At 38.0% G+C, this 15,834-nt stretch overlaps 1 protein-coding gene across 1 annotated transcript in view; it reads right to left on the bottom strand.

Annotated features, from left to right (window-relative positions):
- Positions 1-13,809, bottom strand: part of znhit6 (zinc finger HIT-type containing 6) — a 34,473-nt gene extending 20,664 nt beyond the window's left edge. The window contains exons 1-5 of the mRNA XM_028443837.1: positions 13,646-13,809; positions 13,483-13,548; positions 11,159-11,265; positions 9,465-9,550; positions 6,258-6,361 (exon numbers count right to left, since the gene is read on the bottom strand). Coding sequence (XP_028299638.1) covers positions 6,258-6,361; positions 9,465-9,550; positions 11,159-11,265; positions 13,483-13,548; positions 13,646-13,722 — 440 coding nt within the window. The 5' untranslated portion in view covers positions 13,723-13,809. The remainder of the gene's footprint in view (positions 1-6,257; positions 6,362-9,464; positions 9,551-11,158; positions 11,266-13,482; positions 13,549-13,645) is intronic.
- Positions 13,810-15,834: the final 2,025 nt, after the last annotated feature.

Genomic DNA, 15,834 nt, shown 5'->3' on the forward strand with positions numbered 1-15,834 from the left:
CAGCTCTGGTAATCATGCTGCATCGAGCCAAGAGACTGTCTGCTGAAGTCTAATAAAACAGCTCACTAAAACAGCTGCTACTAGTATCGTTTCATTTCAAACGTAAGCTCTGGGAAGCCAAGCTCATGAGCGTGAAGTGAGGAGTTCTGCTCCCCCACGAGGAAATCACGGGTGAAACGTGCTTTACTCTGCTTTCATTTATCATATGCAACCGTCATGACATCAATTTTGAAACTGCAATAATGTGGTGTTGGTCATTAATGGGTTTGGAAGAAGTGGCGAGACTCCTTTTTTCCATGAGCTTAGCTTTGCAGTTTTATAGCAAAGGTGTTCCCACATGTTCACACAAAGTAACATCTCATGCTTTACTCAGTGCTACCCATACAGTTGACCTTTATGTACAGAATCACATACTAAACCTGTCCATTCTTCATAGGTGGGCCATATGGAGAACATTTTTTATCATGATATAGGTCAGAGGTGCCCAACCCTGGTCCTCAAGAGCCCCTATCCAGCATGTTTTAGATGTTTCCCTCGTCCAACACACCTGATTGAAATGACCAGGATCGTTATCAGGCTTCTGCAGAGCTTGATGATGAGTTAATCCTTTGAATCAGGTGTGTTGGAAGAGGGAAACATCTAAAACATGCTGGATAGGGGCCCTTGAGGACCAGGGTTGGGCATCCCTGATATAGGTAGATTTATACAGTATCTTGATAATGATATATATCCCGATTTGGCTTTACACGATCAGGATTTTTAGCGCGATCAACAATCAGTGAGCTTAAAAAAACCAATCGCCAATACGATCATATGAATTCAGGTTGTTTTTCTTAGGTACCGACCAAATTCCTTCAGTACCTGATACAGATTCATGTTTCGGGACCTAAACGCAGCCTTGTGACAGTGAGAGAGTGGAAGAGTTGAAGAAAATCCATGCAGGATATGATCATAACATTTGTTGTCAGTATGTGTGTGTGTGTGGGTGCGTGGCCCTTTAACTACGAATGATTACTCTGGTCGCTCGACCAGTGTTTGGAGTGAGGGAGCGTGTGATTTGCAAAATAAACGTTGCAGCCGTCGAATTAAACCAGAGTCCCATGTCATACTCAATGACTGCTGTGAAACAACTACAAGAGCGTTGGAGATGAAGCTGTGAAGGCAGACCACATTAGAACTACGTGAAGCCTCCATTAGCATTAGCATTAGGAGCAAATACAAATTTACGGACTGTGGCATCGCAAAACCCGCTGTTGCTTATAGTCCATATTCACAGGTGCACAGCAGGGTGTGGGGTGCTCACACACACACGTGCTTCTGTGTCCACCACCACCCTGAAACGGACAGAAGTGTCCGGTATGAAAGCGAAAGTAAATGGAAGCGCATCGCTCCCATCTAGAACTCTCGCCTTTAACATGTATAATAAACAAAACAAGTGCACGCACACGTACAAACACAGACTAACAGCTGACGCGGCCCCCGCTTTCAGAGCCATTTTGGCCGTTGCTCATAGGTTTTCACCTTTGTGCACAAATGTGAGTGAAATAAAGTCGCGTCACGTAAATTAAACAGATAAAACAATGCAATGGGAGCATCTACAGAAAGTTTCATCACGACAATGACGTCATTAATCAGATCGGCAAAAATTAAGACATTACAGCCGATCACGTTAATTGCATGAAATGCAAAACATCGGCCGACCCAATATAGCCGATCAGATCGGTGTGAAGCCTATTCCCGATATAGTATTTCTTCCTTAAAATTACATGAAATTAATGGATTTGCTATTCATGATATATAAAAATAAACTAAAAAAAATCCCAAAATAAATGGTGCTTCTCCTTTAGGAATCTTCCCAATGAAGTGACTTCTACTACATATACAGTTGTCAAATGTGTTCTGATTTGTAAATTTGTATGCGGAAACACCACCAGGGGGCGGAAAAACCAACTGTACCTGTAGTGAATTTTACTTGCAAGCTCCATAAAAGATCATATATAATAGTAGAGGTTTGGCTAGATTATATTCTTTAAAAGTCCTTTTAGAGCAGCGCACGGAGATAAATGAACACTTCCATTTGTGAAATGTTTGCAGCTATTTTGCTTGGGAACGTCCTATTGACTGTAGTGACACAGTTTGTAACCAAACTAATTGATGATTCTGGTCGCTTCGGGGGAGCCAATCTGGCAGAAAATAGCAGCATTTCACCTCCGCATACCATAGTATCAATTTTCTGCATCTTTGTCACTTTAAATTAAACACTTAACGCTCATTAAATTTGCAATATAGATGATAGAGGGTAATATCGTACAGTAGACGTTTTTATATTGCACTACGATATATATCGTTACATCGCACAGCATTACCGGTGAGTATTTAACATCCAGGAGTAAAAAACAGAGGTTGGCGTTTTCAATGTGAAGATGTGAACCTCTTGCTCAACAAAGAAATAGAAAGCTGGTCCCTAGTTTATTAATTTATAAGTTAAAAAAAAAACACACACACACTTATCACCAGTCTGGCATCATTCTTTGTTCATGGACAAAAGTTGGAAAAACCAATGCCAAACACAAGGGGAGTTGGGTAAAAACGTGCACATGAAACCAACACTTTGAACACAAACCGAGTCTGTGAGTGAAGCCAGTCCTACGAGAATTAAACACACGCAGAATACCACAAACCGCATCGGGACACAGAAGCCTTTTCACACAGCGACGCCAACACCTCATTATGAAAAGGACACAAATCAGCCAAGAACTGATATGATGATGATACATTATATATATATATACACACACACACACAGTATAAATGCTAATGGCTTGAAAGTGGATCACTGTGTTTGTTAAAGAATAATTTGTTCTCATTAAATGTGTAAAAGATAAGAGCACAATGTTTGAGCATTCGTAGAATATGTTTATTTGTAAATTAATCCTGTAGGTACTTTCTATACAAATATTAAAACTTATGTAGGCCTAGTAATGTATTTAATCATTGTAAACCAAAACATCTCAGCCCAGTTCATGTATGTTTTGGTTGTATTTATTACATCAATGCCAGGGATTGTAGAGTCTGAAACATTGTGGGTTAATGATAACTTGATAGCTTCTAATACTGTCAAACACTCTGGTGACTAGTGGTGAAATAACTGATGCATCCTTGTGTCCATTTATTGTTATGGTCTGGAATGATGTCATCAGGATAATTTAAATTAAGTCAATAAACCTGCTGAGATTCAGTAAACCATTGATCCCTGAGGGGAAATTGTTTGACATGAATGCTGATTAATGATCACATGTGATGTGATTATGAATAATTAAAAAGATGCAGTCAACTTATATCTACCTGTGAATTGTAGCTTACACATGGTTTTAAATGAAATTTTTATGTGAGTTTAATTATGGTTTTATTTTATTTTCTTTTTTTTTTTTAATTATTATTAAATGTTTTTCCTCACAGGGATTAAAAACAAATATTTTCTGCAAAAAATGATCAATTAAAAAAAAAAAAAATAATGTAGAAAACATGGAATTTGGAAAAAATAAAATGGATTTTATAGGGTCCTACTTTTGTTCTCTGTTAAAGTAATTTGAAGCCTTTTCTAACATTCCATAATACAAAACAAGTGACTAAAGTATGTATAATGCACTCTGATATCGCATCGGTATTGGCCAATACTCAAAAAGCTGCAAAATCAGTATCGTATTGGAAGTGAAGAAGTTGTATCATGACAACCCTAATATTGTTTATATCCTCTGTAATTATGCACATTTACTTTGACTTTTCAGTGGATTACAAAAACAACCCACTTATCACATTTCATCTGTCACAGAGACATTAATATTAGTCTGAATAGTCAAAATCTACAAATACTCAAAGTTTCTGAATGACTTTTCACAATTTCGTGTGTAAAACTGCTTTATTGGTCTTTTAAACTTGAGCAGAAATAGGCCTGGTCTCGAGAACTGGGTTAAGGGAGACAGATGGTCTGTGTGTTGGAATAAGATAAACTGGTCACCAGTACTCATTAGCTCACTGATACTGATCATCTGGAGTTATTACAGAAGAATGTTCAGTTGAGTCTATTGAGTGTCACCCTGTGCATTTACAGGTGTCTGGGAGACTAAGGCTGAGGCTGGAGAAAACCCAAACCCACCCATTCAAAACTACTCGCAATGTTCTGCCAAATGTCAGCCATTATTCAGCCTCCAAAGGCTGGACTGGGAGGCAGCCTGTAGTCACTGACAGGAGGAGGAAGAAAGAAAGAAAGTAGCTGAAAAGCATTTTGACTGCATTAATAAAAAAAAAAGCCCCGATCGTATTGGATCATGCTCACTAATTCACATTTCAGCACATACGCTCACATGTAGCAACAGCGTGAAAGGCTTCTAGCCGGCCGTGTGCCAGTAATGATCCATCACTGGAAGTGCAGGAGCGTAGCATGAATGTCACTAAGCAGCTGCACACATCTGCTTCTTATATTTCACACTCGCTACGTCGTTCTGTCGCGCACCCTCCATCCTGCTGCCTTTCTTATTTACAGCACACATTTCACTGCATCCCATTTTCTGCTCTCTGAAAGAGACACTGTTGAGGTTTTTCTGAAAACTCCTCAGAGAACGACGTGGTGGGATGCAGCAGACTAAACAACAGAACGCTGTGAAGCGAGGGATGGATTTCTCTACAGATATGAGAGCAACAAAAGCGTTGGGATTTTTGTCTCCTTTGCCAGTGCACATGTGGGAATGTCACATGTATCCATGTACACACCTCAAACAGCTGACGTGTGAAGCCGACTGAACCATCTACAATGAAACATAACATTATTAGACGTATAAGTAGAACTCTGGGGGTAAAAGTGGTGCATCTAATCTCAACGCTGAGCTGTGATCCTAAGGTTCACAAACAATTATCTCTTTTCATCCTTTAAAATAGTTTTCAAGAAGGTTTCGCCTTCTGAACTCCTCCCTCCCGATATCTTCTCACCTACATTGACCGACGACGACATCATGCTACTGTGTCACAAGAGCATGATTCATAGGTCTGTGGTCAGTACTGGGAAAAAAATTGGATATCATACAACTGTATGATATATGAGAAGGGACCCCCAATTTCCACTGGATGCGTGTCCACTGCGTTACGTCTCCGCCACGCCACCAGAGCTGATTGGTTTCCATTTTAGTCAATGTTAATTCATGTAATAATCCTTTCTTCTTGCTCAAAGTATTATTTTATGAGCTTGAGATTGGACTGGGAGGATTTTGAGACCTTCAATAATAATCTGCCGTGTATATTGACAATGTTATGGACAAACTTGACCGATAATTTTTCCCAAAGTCACAATAATTTTGATTGCTATTTTATCACGTTTTGTCACCTGACGGCCAAAATAGATTTAGAAGTGACCCAAATTGTTTTGTTGAAGATGTGTCTCATCATCATCAACATTTTGGTTCCAAATATGACATGAACAAATGTTTTGAAGTACATTTATTTGACAATTAAGTGTTCTTCAATAAATTGCTAAAATCTTTGTATATCTGTAAAATGTGCTCAACAACACCACAAGAATAATTTTCTCACTTCTTTTAAATAATACTTGATAAAAAATACTGTGTGTTTTTGTATGAGGTATCTACTCATATAAGACCCCTTTAATATAAGACTGGTCTACTCACAGCCCTGATCATATATGATGGTACTGTAGTGTGTGAGAACAGCAGCTACTTAACCAGTCATTGAACTGGGAATATAATGTGCATTGCATCTAGATGAGACCTCACAAACAGCAGGAGATACTGCATCGCAAGAGTGCCATCCTGTGGCAAAGCACGACATCACCCATCAGAGGCGACTTCTGCTGCAGCAGCAGGTGAATCAGTAGAAAAATTATAAGCTTCAGACAGCAGTAAGGAGTGTGTGTGATGACAACAGTTGTTCTCATTCACTACTGATGCCAGTGTGACCCCCAAAAACACTATAAAACAGACATGTTTGATGTTTTCATTTATAGAAAGTGGTTTACAAAACATGTTGATATTGAGGCTCATCGCCATGGCTACGACTGTAAGGGAATTTCGAAACGCACCGAGTATTCGTTAGTTGGTGCTGCTGACTTACTAAAAAAGTTAATACAGCGGTAAACAACACAAATGTAGCTTTGGTAGAAACCTCACAAGGGATGATGTGTAAACTTTACAGATGAAACAAATAAAGTCGTCAGTATGGATTGGACACATGTCTAGGTAACATCTTACTTTGAGATGAAGATGGTGGAGTTTTCTCGGCTCTTGGTGAAGGTCACTGGGAGGAGCCTCAGCGTGATGTTCATCCTTCTTGCATTGACGGACAATTTCTTAGTCTGGAAAAAAAAGGTGCATGATGCAGCCGTATGATAACATGCAAACTCAGCAATCCACGTTTTATGGACTGCAAGACGCTGCATACACCAGGATCTTCTCATAAATATACAACATAGTAAACCTTCTTACTATTTCACCGTTACGGTTACAAATGTGCAGAACATTTGCAGTAAATTTCCACAGCATTTTTTTGGGAAATAACTGGAAATTTGGAAAAATAAACTCCCAGTTTTTCCTCCATTAATTCGCATGGAAAGTTTCCAACTTTAAAATACTCAAAATTTTGCAACCCTCGTAGAAATTATATGTTTTCCAACTGTATCATTTTTAAATGTTCTGTTTGGAAATGAAATAAATATTTAAATCAACTACCAAATTCTGGTTAATTCCAATGAATAATTCCCACAAAACACATCAAAAACTGTTTTTACAGGGAAATGACTTCCATCACCGATGACTGCGTACTGATAAAAAGCTTTATTTTTGAAGGATTGTGCAATAATGTGCAATATATAAACTCGACTCATTGCCGCTCTGAGGAATGAGTCTGTGGGGCTTCCCCTGTGTATTCTGGTTTCCCTGCAGCCCTAAAAGAATGTAAGCTAAGCTGTTTGTGTGGCTGTCTGAAATAATGACCCACTGGAGAATCAATCATCAAATAGTGAGGAAAAATCACCACAGCTCTGCACAGGACGCACAGCATTATAATGCATAAAATCATCTACATGTATGGATGTAAGGATATATACTAAATTGGCTAAAAATTGATACAAATAAGGGAGATTAAAATCGATACAGCACAGTATATGCTTCAGTATTCTGCTTAAACAATAGTGGGTGCTGCGACTGTATTAATCAGAGCAAAAAAAAAAAAAAAACCCGACCCAGCCTGAGGCTGACAGAACACGGCCCGAACTCATCCGAACCAAATGTCTTTTTAAACCTGAACCCATTTCAAGCCAACACTAATACACATCTGTGAGCACGCACAAATGATCCGAGGCAAGTCTGCTTCCATTTATGCATCTTTCTCGCGCTGATCAAAGAACGTCACATGATTTACTGCCCAACCGTCGAACCCGACTCAAGCCCGTGGTATAGGGATCGATATTAAGCCTGAACTGTCGGCACAAAGCAACACGCACGCACGCGCAGAAAATATACATTCCAAGCCAGGAACATAAGCTGCACTAAAAAAAAAGTCACCTATTCTTTTACTGTATTTATGATATGAAAATGTTTCTTGTATTTCATATGCTTTTTTTAAAATATGTTTGTTTAACTTTGCACGGTGATAAATGAAGAAATGTGCAGTTTATTTTGGTTCAAACAGTTCGTAAGAAGGTAATAAGAAGAAAATATATTTTTTCTCCAAAATATTATCTTTGTGTATTCAAATTGAAAAGAGTTAAAAGTGCATCATTACATCTCAATCTTTGATCGGAGTTTCTTTAAAAAATAAAAATAATCCAGATTTGAATCAAATCGTTGGTTGAGTGTATCCTTACAACCCTTATCTACAGGTCAAACACGGATTAACACATCAAAGCGATCAGCAGTCGCCTCTGAAGAAGACTGGCAGTTAACAGTCAAAACATATCAGGAAATCAAAGTAAATTAGCTGAAAAACACTGGTGTGAATAAATGAAGACAAAAAAGAACTTGCGGGAGATATAGAATTGTTAATACGCACAGATTAAATATTGGAGGGCGGTAGGATTGATTGTTGAGCTCAGAGACGCGACGACCTTGGAAAAAAACCGAGGGAGTTACTTTAAAGAGCTCCAACATTTATTAAGTTGAGCAACTTTTACTACCAAATAAAGTTTTCTGCTTATGCCTTTTATCTGAATTACGGAGGACAAGACCTATATTTCTGGCTTCTTTATTAGTTGAGTTAAGTGCTGAATGAGATTTAATAAAATATAGTATATAGTAATAGATTACTGCACTTGCAGCACTGCGGAGGGAACCCAAAGCCCAGAGCTCATCTCATCTCAGGCCTTTGTGTCTCCCTGAGCGCCTGATTGAAATCGTGAGCACTGAGCCGTTCACCACCTTTGGTTATAAAAAAAAAAAAATTCAGAGAAAAGGGATTGGGCTGTGTTGTGGTAACAGAGCAGGTAATAGCTGGGGTGAACTTGTATGTAGGGCCGAGTTATATAACTACAGCTCCAAATCATACAAGTGTAGCAACAGAAGTAGAAGAGAAAAACACAGAGGATAGGATTCTCCATCTGTTCATACAGGGAAGAATTTTAATTGCTGACAATCTCTGTGGAGGCCATTTTATTACACTTCTGACAATAGAAGACCATAATTAGCTATATTTTACAAAGGAGACTGTATTCACTTAATATTGAAGTAATCACATATACATATAAATTAAACTCCACTCATTGTTTTAAATGTGTAAATTAAGCCATAGGGAACCAATGTTGTGAACCACTGAAACACAGGGGTTTAGGAGAGCCAGCTATTCCACAAATAAAAAAGTATATGAAATTATAGAGAGGGTACTAATGATATACAGAGGGGCTACACATGATCTGACAAAAATGCAAAGGGGGTACAAGAGACAAAACAGATTGGGAACCACTGCACTGTATGAAACTGACCTTTTGTTCACCTACCCCTCTAAAAAATACCCAAATTTTCCATTGCAAAGTATGTAAAACAAAAAGACAGTCATCAATATCCCCCACCAGATTGGTTGTCATTATAACTCACGACCTTTTCCTAAATGTCCTAAATATAAGAATTTAGATGTATACATAAGAAAATATTATCACATCAGAATTTTAAAAAAAAATGACTATCTTAAAGCTAGGGTAGGTAATTTTCTCCAGATACACTTTTTAAGTCTTTGGTTGAAATTTTCTTTATGTCCTGATAGGACTTGAGATCTTATGTGCTCTGAAAACGATCAACCAGTCCAATTACACAATACATAGTTTCCTATTTGTATTTTTAAACAATGAAAAGTTTATTTCTTGCTTCTACGTATATTTCTTTTGAAATTTGGAAACATCTATTATTATTACCATAGTCATTTCAGCCACATTTTGAGAACATAAACACAGCAATCAAACCAGGACTTACTTTAAAAGTGGTGCGAGGAGATTTAAGGAGGTTGTCTCTTGAGGCACTGTTGGCAAATCTTCCAGTATCCTCCAGAAATCTGTAATCTATGCACACACACGTGTCTGATTAACATGACATCTGTTACCATCTGGGACAGAGTTACGCTACAAATAAACATTTACCATGAGTCATGAGGACAAAAGACAGTGTTTCCCATATATTCATTTATTTGTGACGGTCAAAAAACCTTTTTCCCACCAAGACAACGCAGCAGAAACAGGATGCTGTGAGGACGCGACCAAACATAGCAATCGGCGTGCATATGTCTGGAATCGGGCCAACGTGTCAGTGGAGCAGCTGTAGGATGGGACGGAGCGAAAACAATGAAAGTTACAGTCTCCAGTTCTATCTACGTTTCCGTCACGGCAATACCCGACTCCAAAAAATCCTGACTGTTCATCAGCAGCATGAATTCAGCTTTAGCGTTAGTGCACGTTCCACTGAGATCCTCTTCTGCACTTCATTACGACTGATTTAATTTGACCCTTTCAGAAGCCCAATCAGTTATAGGTCTGTATATTATTATTTAATGTATACATGAATGGGTCAAGTTAAACATATTTAGTGTTTTATTTTACATTATATTATATTTCATATTATATTGTGCATTGTTGGAATGTACATTGACATGACTTAGCGCTTTGAGATAACTTTTGTTGTAATTAGCGCTATATAAATAAAGTTGAACTGAATGTCACTGCTAATAAATATTTTCATTTAATATATATATATATATATATATATATATATATATATATATATATATAATATTTATGTCCAAATCTGCCTGTTTTTCATGGACTGATAAGAACAAAGTTACAGGACCTGACGGAGCAGCCACATTATTTGTTTGTTTAGTTTTCTACTTTATTAAATGTCAGAGAAGTCCATCTGCATCCAATTTAACTTCCTCTAATGTAACTGTGTGCGTCTGTGCACTCACGTCTCCACATTGATGGAGCAAAACGCTCATTTAAATAGGGCGGTCTCCACCACTTCTACACGTGCGCTAATCATTGCTGCAATCTTAGTGAATTCCTCGCAGCAGGTGAGAAAACTGCGTCACCAAAGGATTTAGGGACGCACCTGGTTTACTACCCATACGACATTTCAGATCTTAGCGAATCCGCCCCTGTGTACTAACCCTGGCTACTCTGTGCTTGTAGCACACTTTAATAAACATGATCAAAAACTAATTCTCTGGGGTCGCCAGACATTTGTCATATCAAAATGGGGTCACAACCCAAAGAAGGTTGGGAACCTCTGGTTTATATAAATGCAGCTGGAAACTCAACATACGCATAAACATTAAGTCACGCGGTCGGTTGAGCAGTTAAGTTACCCAAATTATTTATTCAACATTGATTCAATTATTTTAATTTGAGTTTTTTTTTTACCATGATGAAAGCTAAATGAAAAAAACATGATGGAGTCACAGCATCTCCAACAGGCAATGTGGGCAGTAGTGATAGACCAAAAAATCGGCCGGCCAATATTATTGGCCGATTTTTTTAGGTTTTTTACGTGCATCGGCATCGGTCAATGCAGGCTGCTGCATTCACCGCATAGGCACAAAAAAATCCATATCGGTCTATCCCTAGTGGGTAGCCAAAGGTGTGAGAACACAGACTGCAGTGCATGCATCAGCTCACCATTGAGAAGCGCCATTTCATCGAAATGTGACAGTGTCACGAACCCCGTTTTGTCTCGGACTCCACTGCATCCAGAAACTTCTTTGTGCTTCTTCACACACAGTAAGCTAAAAAAAATACACAGAGAAAACAGCTAAACATCCAGGACAAAACTGAATTCCCAGCCGTCTGTATTAAAATGGAATGTCACTTATTATCTTAATGTAAAATACAGATGGTTTAGAAGTGTTTTGGCGCTGCATCTGTGAATAATAATCAAACAAAGATGTTTTAAGCCTCTTTTATTATAGTTAGTAAGCGATTCAATCTTTTTAAAACAAACCCCATGTTTTTAAGGTTTATTTTCCTGTATTTGCTGTAAAAAAAGAAAAAAAAAATTCAAATATTTTCCTTTTCAAACTGGGCTGTTGGTGGCCCCAGACAGGAACCAGTTCTAATAACATCCATGCAATCGCAGACCAGACAAAAACACGCACACATCCGTACATAATTTGGAAAAACAACATCCCTTTTCTTGGACTGTTGATCATTCCAAAGAGATTTTAAACATCCGAAGCCAAACTTAGAGAAAACAACTCCACCGTTCCCCCAAAATCAAATCTTGTAAACAACATCAATCAAAGAGGGAACCACACAAACAGATGAGATGTCGGCTATTTATAGAATACCACACCCCACATGACGATGATCCAACATGTAAAACATCCACAGATTAAACTGAAAGCCTGAGTCCCGGTGGTTGAGGTCGCTGTCGGCCACTGGATAGGTCTATCCTGCTATCTGCACACCGATGGGTGGGTCCGGGGCACCCTTGGCTGGGGGCTGCCGGATGTGTGCCGTTAGAGTGCCTCCTCCCCAGGGTGGTGGCCACTGGTCGCTCAAGCGATGGTGGGGGGCATTGCCCCTTGGCTTGCACTGTCCGGTGGGCAGCGGGGCTGCTGCCCTTGCACCGTCTGGGGTCCTGCTGGACTGTGGCCGGTTTGTGGGCTGGAATGGGGGGCTCGGTGGTTCGCCCTTGGGGCGGGCCTGGCCGGCTGTGCCCTTGCATGCCTGTGGGTGCGGCGCGGGGTGACCCCTGCTTAGGCGGTCCCCTGCGATGCCGGGGTCTGTGCGCCACATGCCGGTGTGGCGGTCTGGCTGGGCCCTTCGTGGGGGGGCGCTGAATTTAGCAATAACTAAGGCTCATCGCATTGGTGGCATCAATGGATGATCTGGGGCGCTCTGGGGGTGACTCGTAGCATCCCCTTGGTGCCCTTGGCGGCTGGGGATGTGGTCGTCGTCCCTGGGCAGGCTGCTCCCGGTGCTGCTTCTATTCCGGGTCCTTCTGGCCTGGGGTCCGGCTCCTTCTGGCCTGGGGTCCGGTCCCTGCTGGCTATGAGCCCGGTGGTGCCGTTCAGCGCGGCTCTGACCGTCTGCTGGGCGTGGGCCTTGACTCCTCCGCTAGGGTCTGGGGCAGGGGGCTGTCTGGGTCCTCTACTCAGGGGGTTGAGTGCGGGGGGTGGGGGGGATGTTGGCGCAGTGGATGTTCACATCTCATTCTCACTTTAAAAATAATCAACTCTTCCACACTCTTTCCATCTCCCACCTTGAATTCTGACATTTTTACCAATTGTTTCCTGATTATTCAAGAGGCAAACTGTATATTTTTAGTTTAATCGGATGAATACTTTTTGAGACATGGCCAATTTAGTGAGGGGGGGTATGTGTCCATTTTGGTGAGTCCTTTATTTTTTCTCTTAGCTTTGAATATCTCAGGAACTGTATCACATAAGAAACTGGAATTTGGAATAGTAATACAGCTCCACCTACTCTATTAGAATATACAAAAAGATCTGCTATATTCATCCTATCTGGTGGACATTTGAAGACTTTTTAATGCATTTGAAATTAAATTTAAAACTGAAATCACAGTTAACACATTTGGAGAAAAAAAATGCCACATCAGTTACATAGAGTTAGGGTCCATTTTTTCCAGTGTCTAGTGCAGATGTGCAACTGGGAGCCCCCAAAGTAAACACACACAAATACACAAAATGACAGTAAAATACACTAAAAAAAAAATTGTACAAAAAGAATCAAAATCACTCCAAAAACACAAAATGAGAAAAAAACAAAAACACAGAAACCTATAAAACAACAAAAACAAAAAAAGCCATTAAAATTAAAGCCTTATTTTTAGATTCATGAATTTAATGCCTTTTAATGCCAATGAGGGTGTTTAAGATAGCTAAGCCAATGGTACTGTTGAAGGTCAATAAAAAAAGCTGCTTATAGTTGTGTCTCTGGAATAAAAAGTGTGTAAAATGTGAATTGCATGTTCTCACCAGCATGTGTTTGTAAGGCAGGCAGGACATTTATATTTGGACTCATCTGCAGCACAGACTGAACACCTACAGGGAAGAAGACAGGTCATCATAAACGACTGAACAACACCAATACATATGAATACATTTCATTAGAGAACATCAGCGTGATTAAATGACTCACTTTGAGAGGGAAATCTTCCTCTTGGTGCCTCTCTCCTCTTCCTCCAGGCCGCAGTGATCCTCCAGCGTCAGCATCATGTTTGTTTTAATGAGTTATTATTGATTAAATACTGAGAACCCACGAACCCACACACGCTGCGTAGCACCAAAACAAACCCGTTTCCGCCAGTGGCACCACGTGTAGTGACACTACTTCCGGTTGAAAACGTGCATATTAGCGCCTCCTAGCGTCAGAGGGATGGACTGCATTGCTACGGTTTAAAAGCGTGAATATTTTTCTTTTTTTCTTACTGTATTCCCGTTAAAATTTTAAATCAGTAAAAAAACAAAAAAAAAAAAAACAAATGGCCAAACTGATTTTTTTCATCAGTTTTTTTTTATTAGCAACCTGGTCCACAAAAAAATTAATCTTCTCAAAGAAAAAGTGTTGAAATGCAAAAAAAAAAAATATTTGAGACACAAATAATTGTTTTTGTTTGTTTTTTAAATTATTTTTATTAAAGTAAACTTTTGATAGAAAATGTTGTTTTTTAATTGAAAAGTTTTTTCAATTGAAGTAAACCTTTTTGATTGAAGTCTTTTTTTTTTTATTGAAAATATATATTTTATTATTGAATAATAGACACAAATCTACCTCCATTCTCTGACTGAATGTGGCGAGCTTAAAACAACATGAAGCTCTTTTTTGTATTTCGTTTTGTTTTTAAATTAAAAAAAAAATAATCACACTGCTTTTTATTTGGTTTTGAAACTGAATATTCAGGATACTAAAACCTGATTTGTTTTCAGCCTTCTTTAAAGCAAAATCAATGAATTACATCATCTGTGTAGATGCCTGCACAGATTTGTGTTTGATACTTTCACATAACCGAATAAAATACATGGAGCTATGTGGGTCTAAATTACTTTTAATAATAAAATACATTTTGTTTTGGAAGCAGTTTCTGTTGTGTGGCCTGGGATCTTGAAGGAAGCGGCTACAAAATAATACCAAAGTACATAAACAGAAAAAATTACAGAAAAATACACAAGAACACAAAAATATGCAAAATAATGACAAAAAAAAAACAAAAAGACAGTTAAAATAAACAAGACTAATAATAATCAAGATTACTCCAAAAACACACAAAAATGTACAAAACAACAAAAAAATAAAAATGAGCGCAGAAATACCCAAAATGATAAATTATCCAAAATGTCAACAAAAACACCCAAAATGACTCCAAAAATACACAAAACAACAACAAAAACTCTTTGTTTTTGTCTGTATTGATGCTCAGCTTGGCCATTAAAAAAGCAAGTTATTGGTGAGTAAAATATTAAATTTATTTGGAAAATTATTAGATATTCATTTACACATTTGCATGAGACGACAAATAATTACAATGTTGAGCACGGAGTCACAGGTGGGAAACACACAAATGCACCTTTGTTACATAAATACTTCCTTTGAGTTTTTGGTGGCCAGGGAGTCTTCAGAATACAGAAATTTTAACAAAGAAAGGGTATAAATAAACATACAGTATGCTGTCAATATATACAAAAGAAATGTCACTGATGACTCCATTTTTTTTTTATTTATTTCAGCACCGGGTAGAAGTCCCCTGAGGAACCGCTGTAAGGAAAGGAAACGCTACAAAAATATGTAGTGTATCAAAAAAAAAAAAAAAAAGTTCATAAATTAGAAATGAACAGCTCAACATGAACATGTCTCAATGTAACCGCTACATACACAAAAGCAAAGAAAAAACAAACAAACAAATAAACACCCTAATCTGACACAAGCAACTATTCTATGGAGGTAGATTTGTGTCTTCATTATTCAATAAAATAATTAAAAAAAATACAATATTAAAAAAAAAAAAATCACATCAATCAAATTAAATATTTTCAATCAAAGTGTTCAAATGCAAATATATATATATATATATATATATATATATATATATATATATATATGTCAAATAATTCTTAGATTTGAAAAGGTGTTTTTTTTTTATTCAAGTAAACTTTTTTGATTGAAAAGGTTGTTTTTTTATTGAATTTTTAAAAATGTTTTTATTTGAAGTCAATTTTTTTTTTTTGATTAAAAACGTTTTTTCATCGAAAGGTTTTTTTTTTTATTGAAAAGGTTTTCTTTTAATTGAACTAAACATTTTTTGATTGAAAAAGTACTTTTTAATTAAAAAT

Source organism: Gouania willdenowi, chromosome 4 (assembly GCF_900634775.1).
Source record: "Gouania willdenowi chromosome 4, fGouWil2.1, whole genome shotgun sequence".
Lineage (NCBI taxonomy): Eukaryota > Metazoa > Chordata > Actinopteri > Blenniiformes > Gobiesocidae > Gouania > Gouania willdenowi.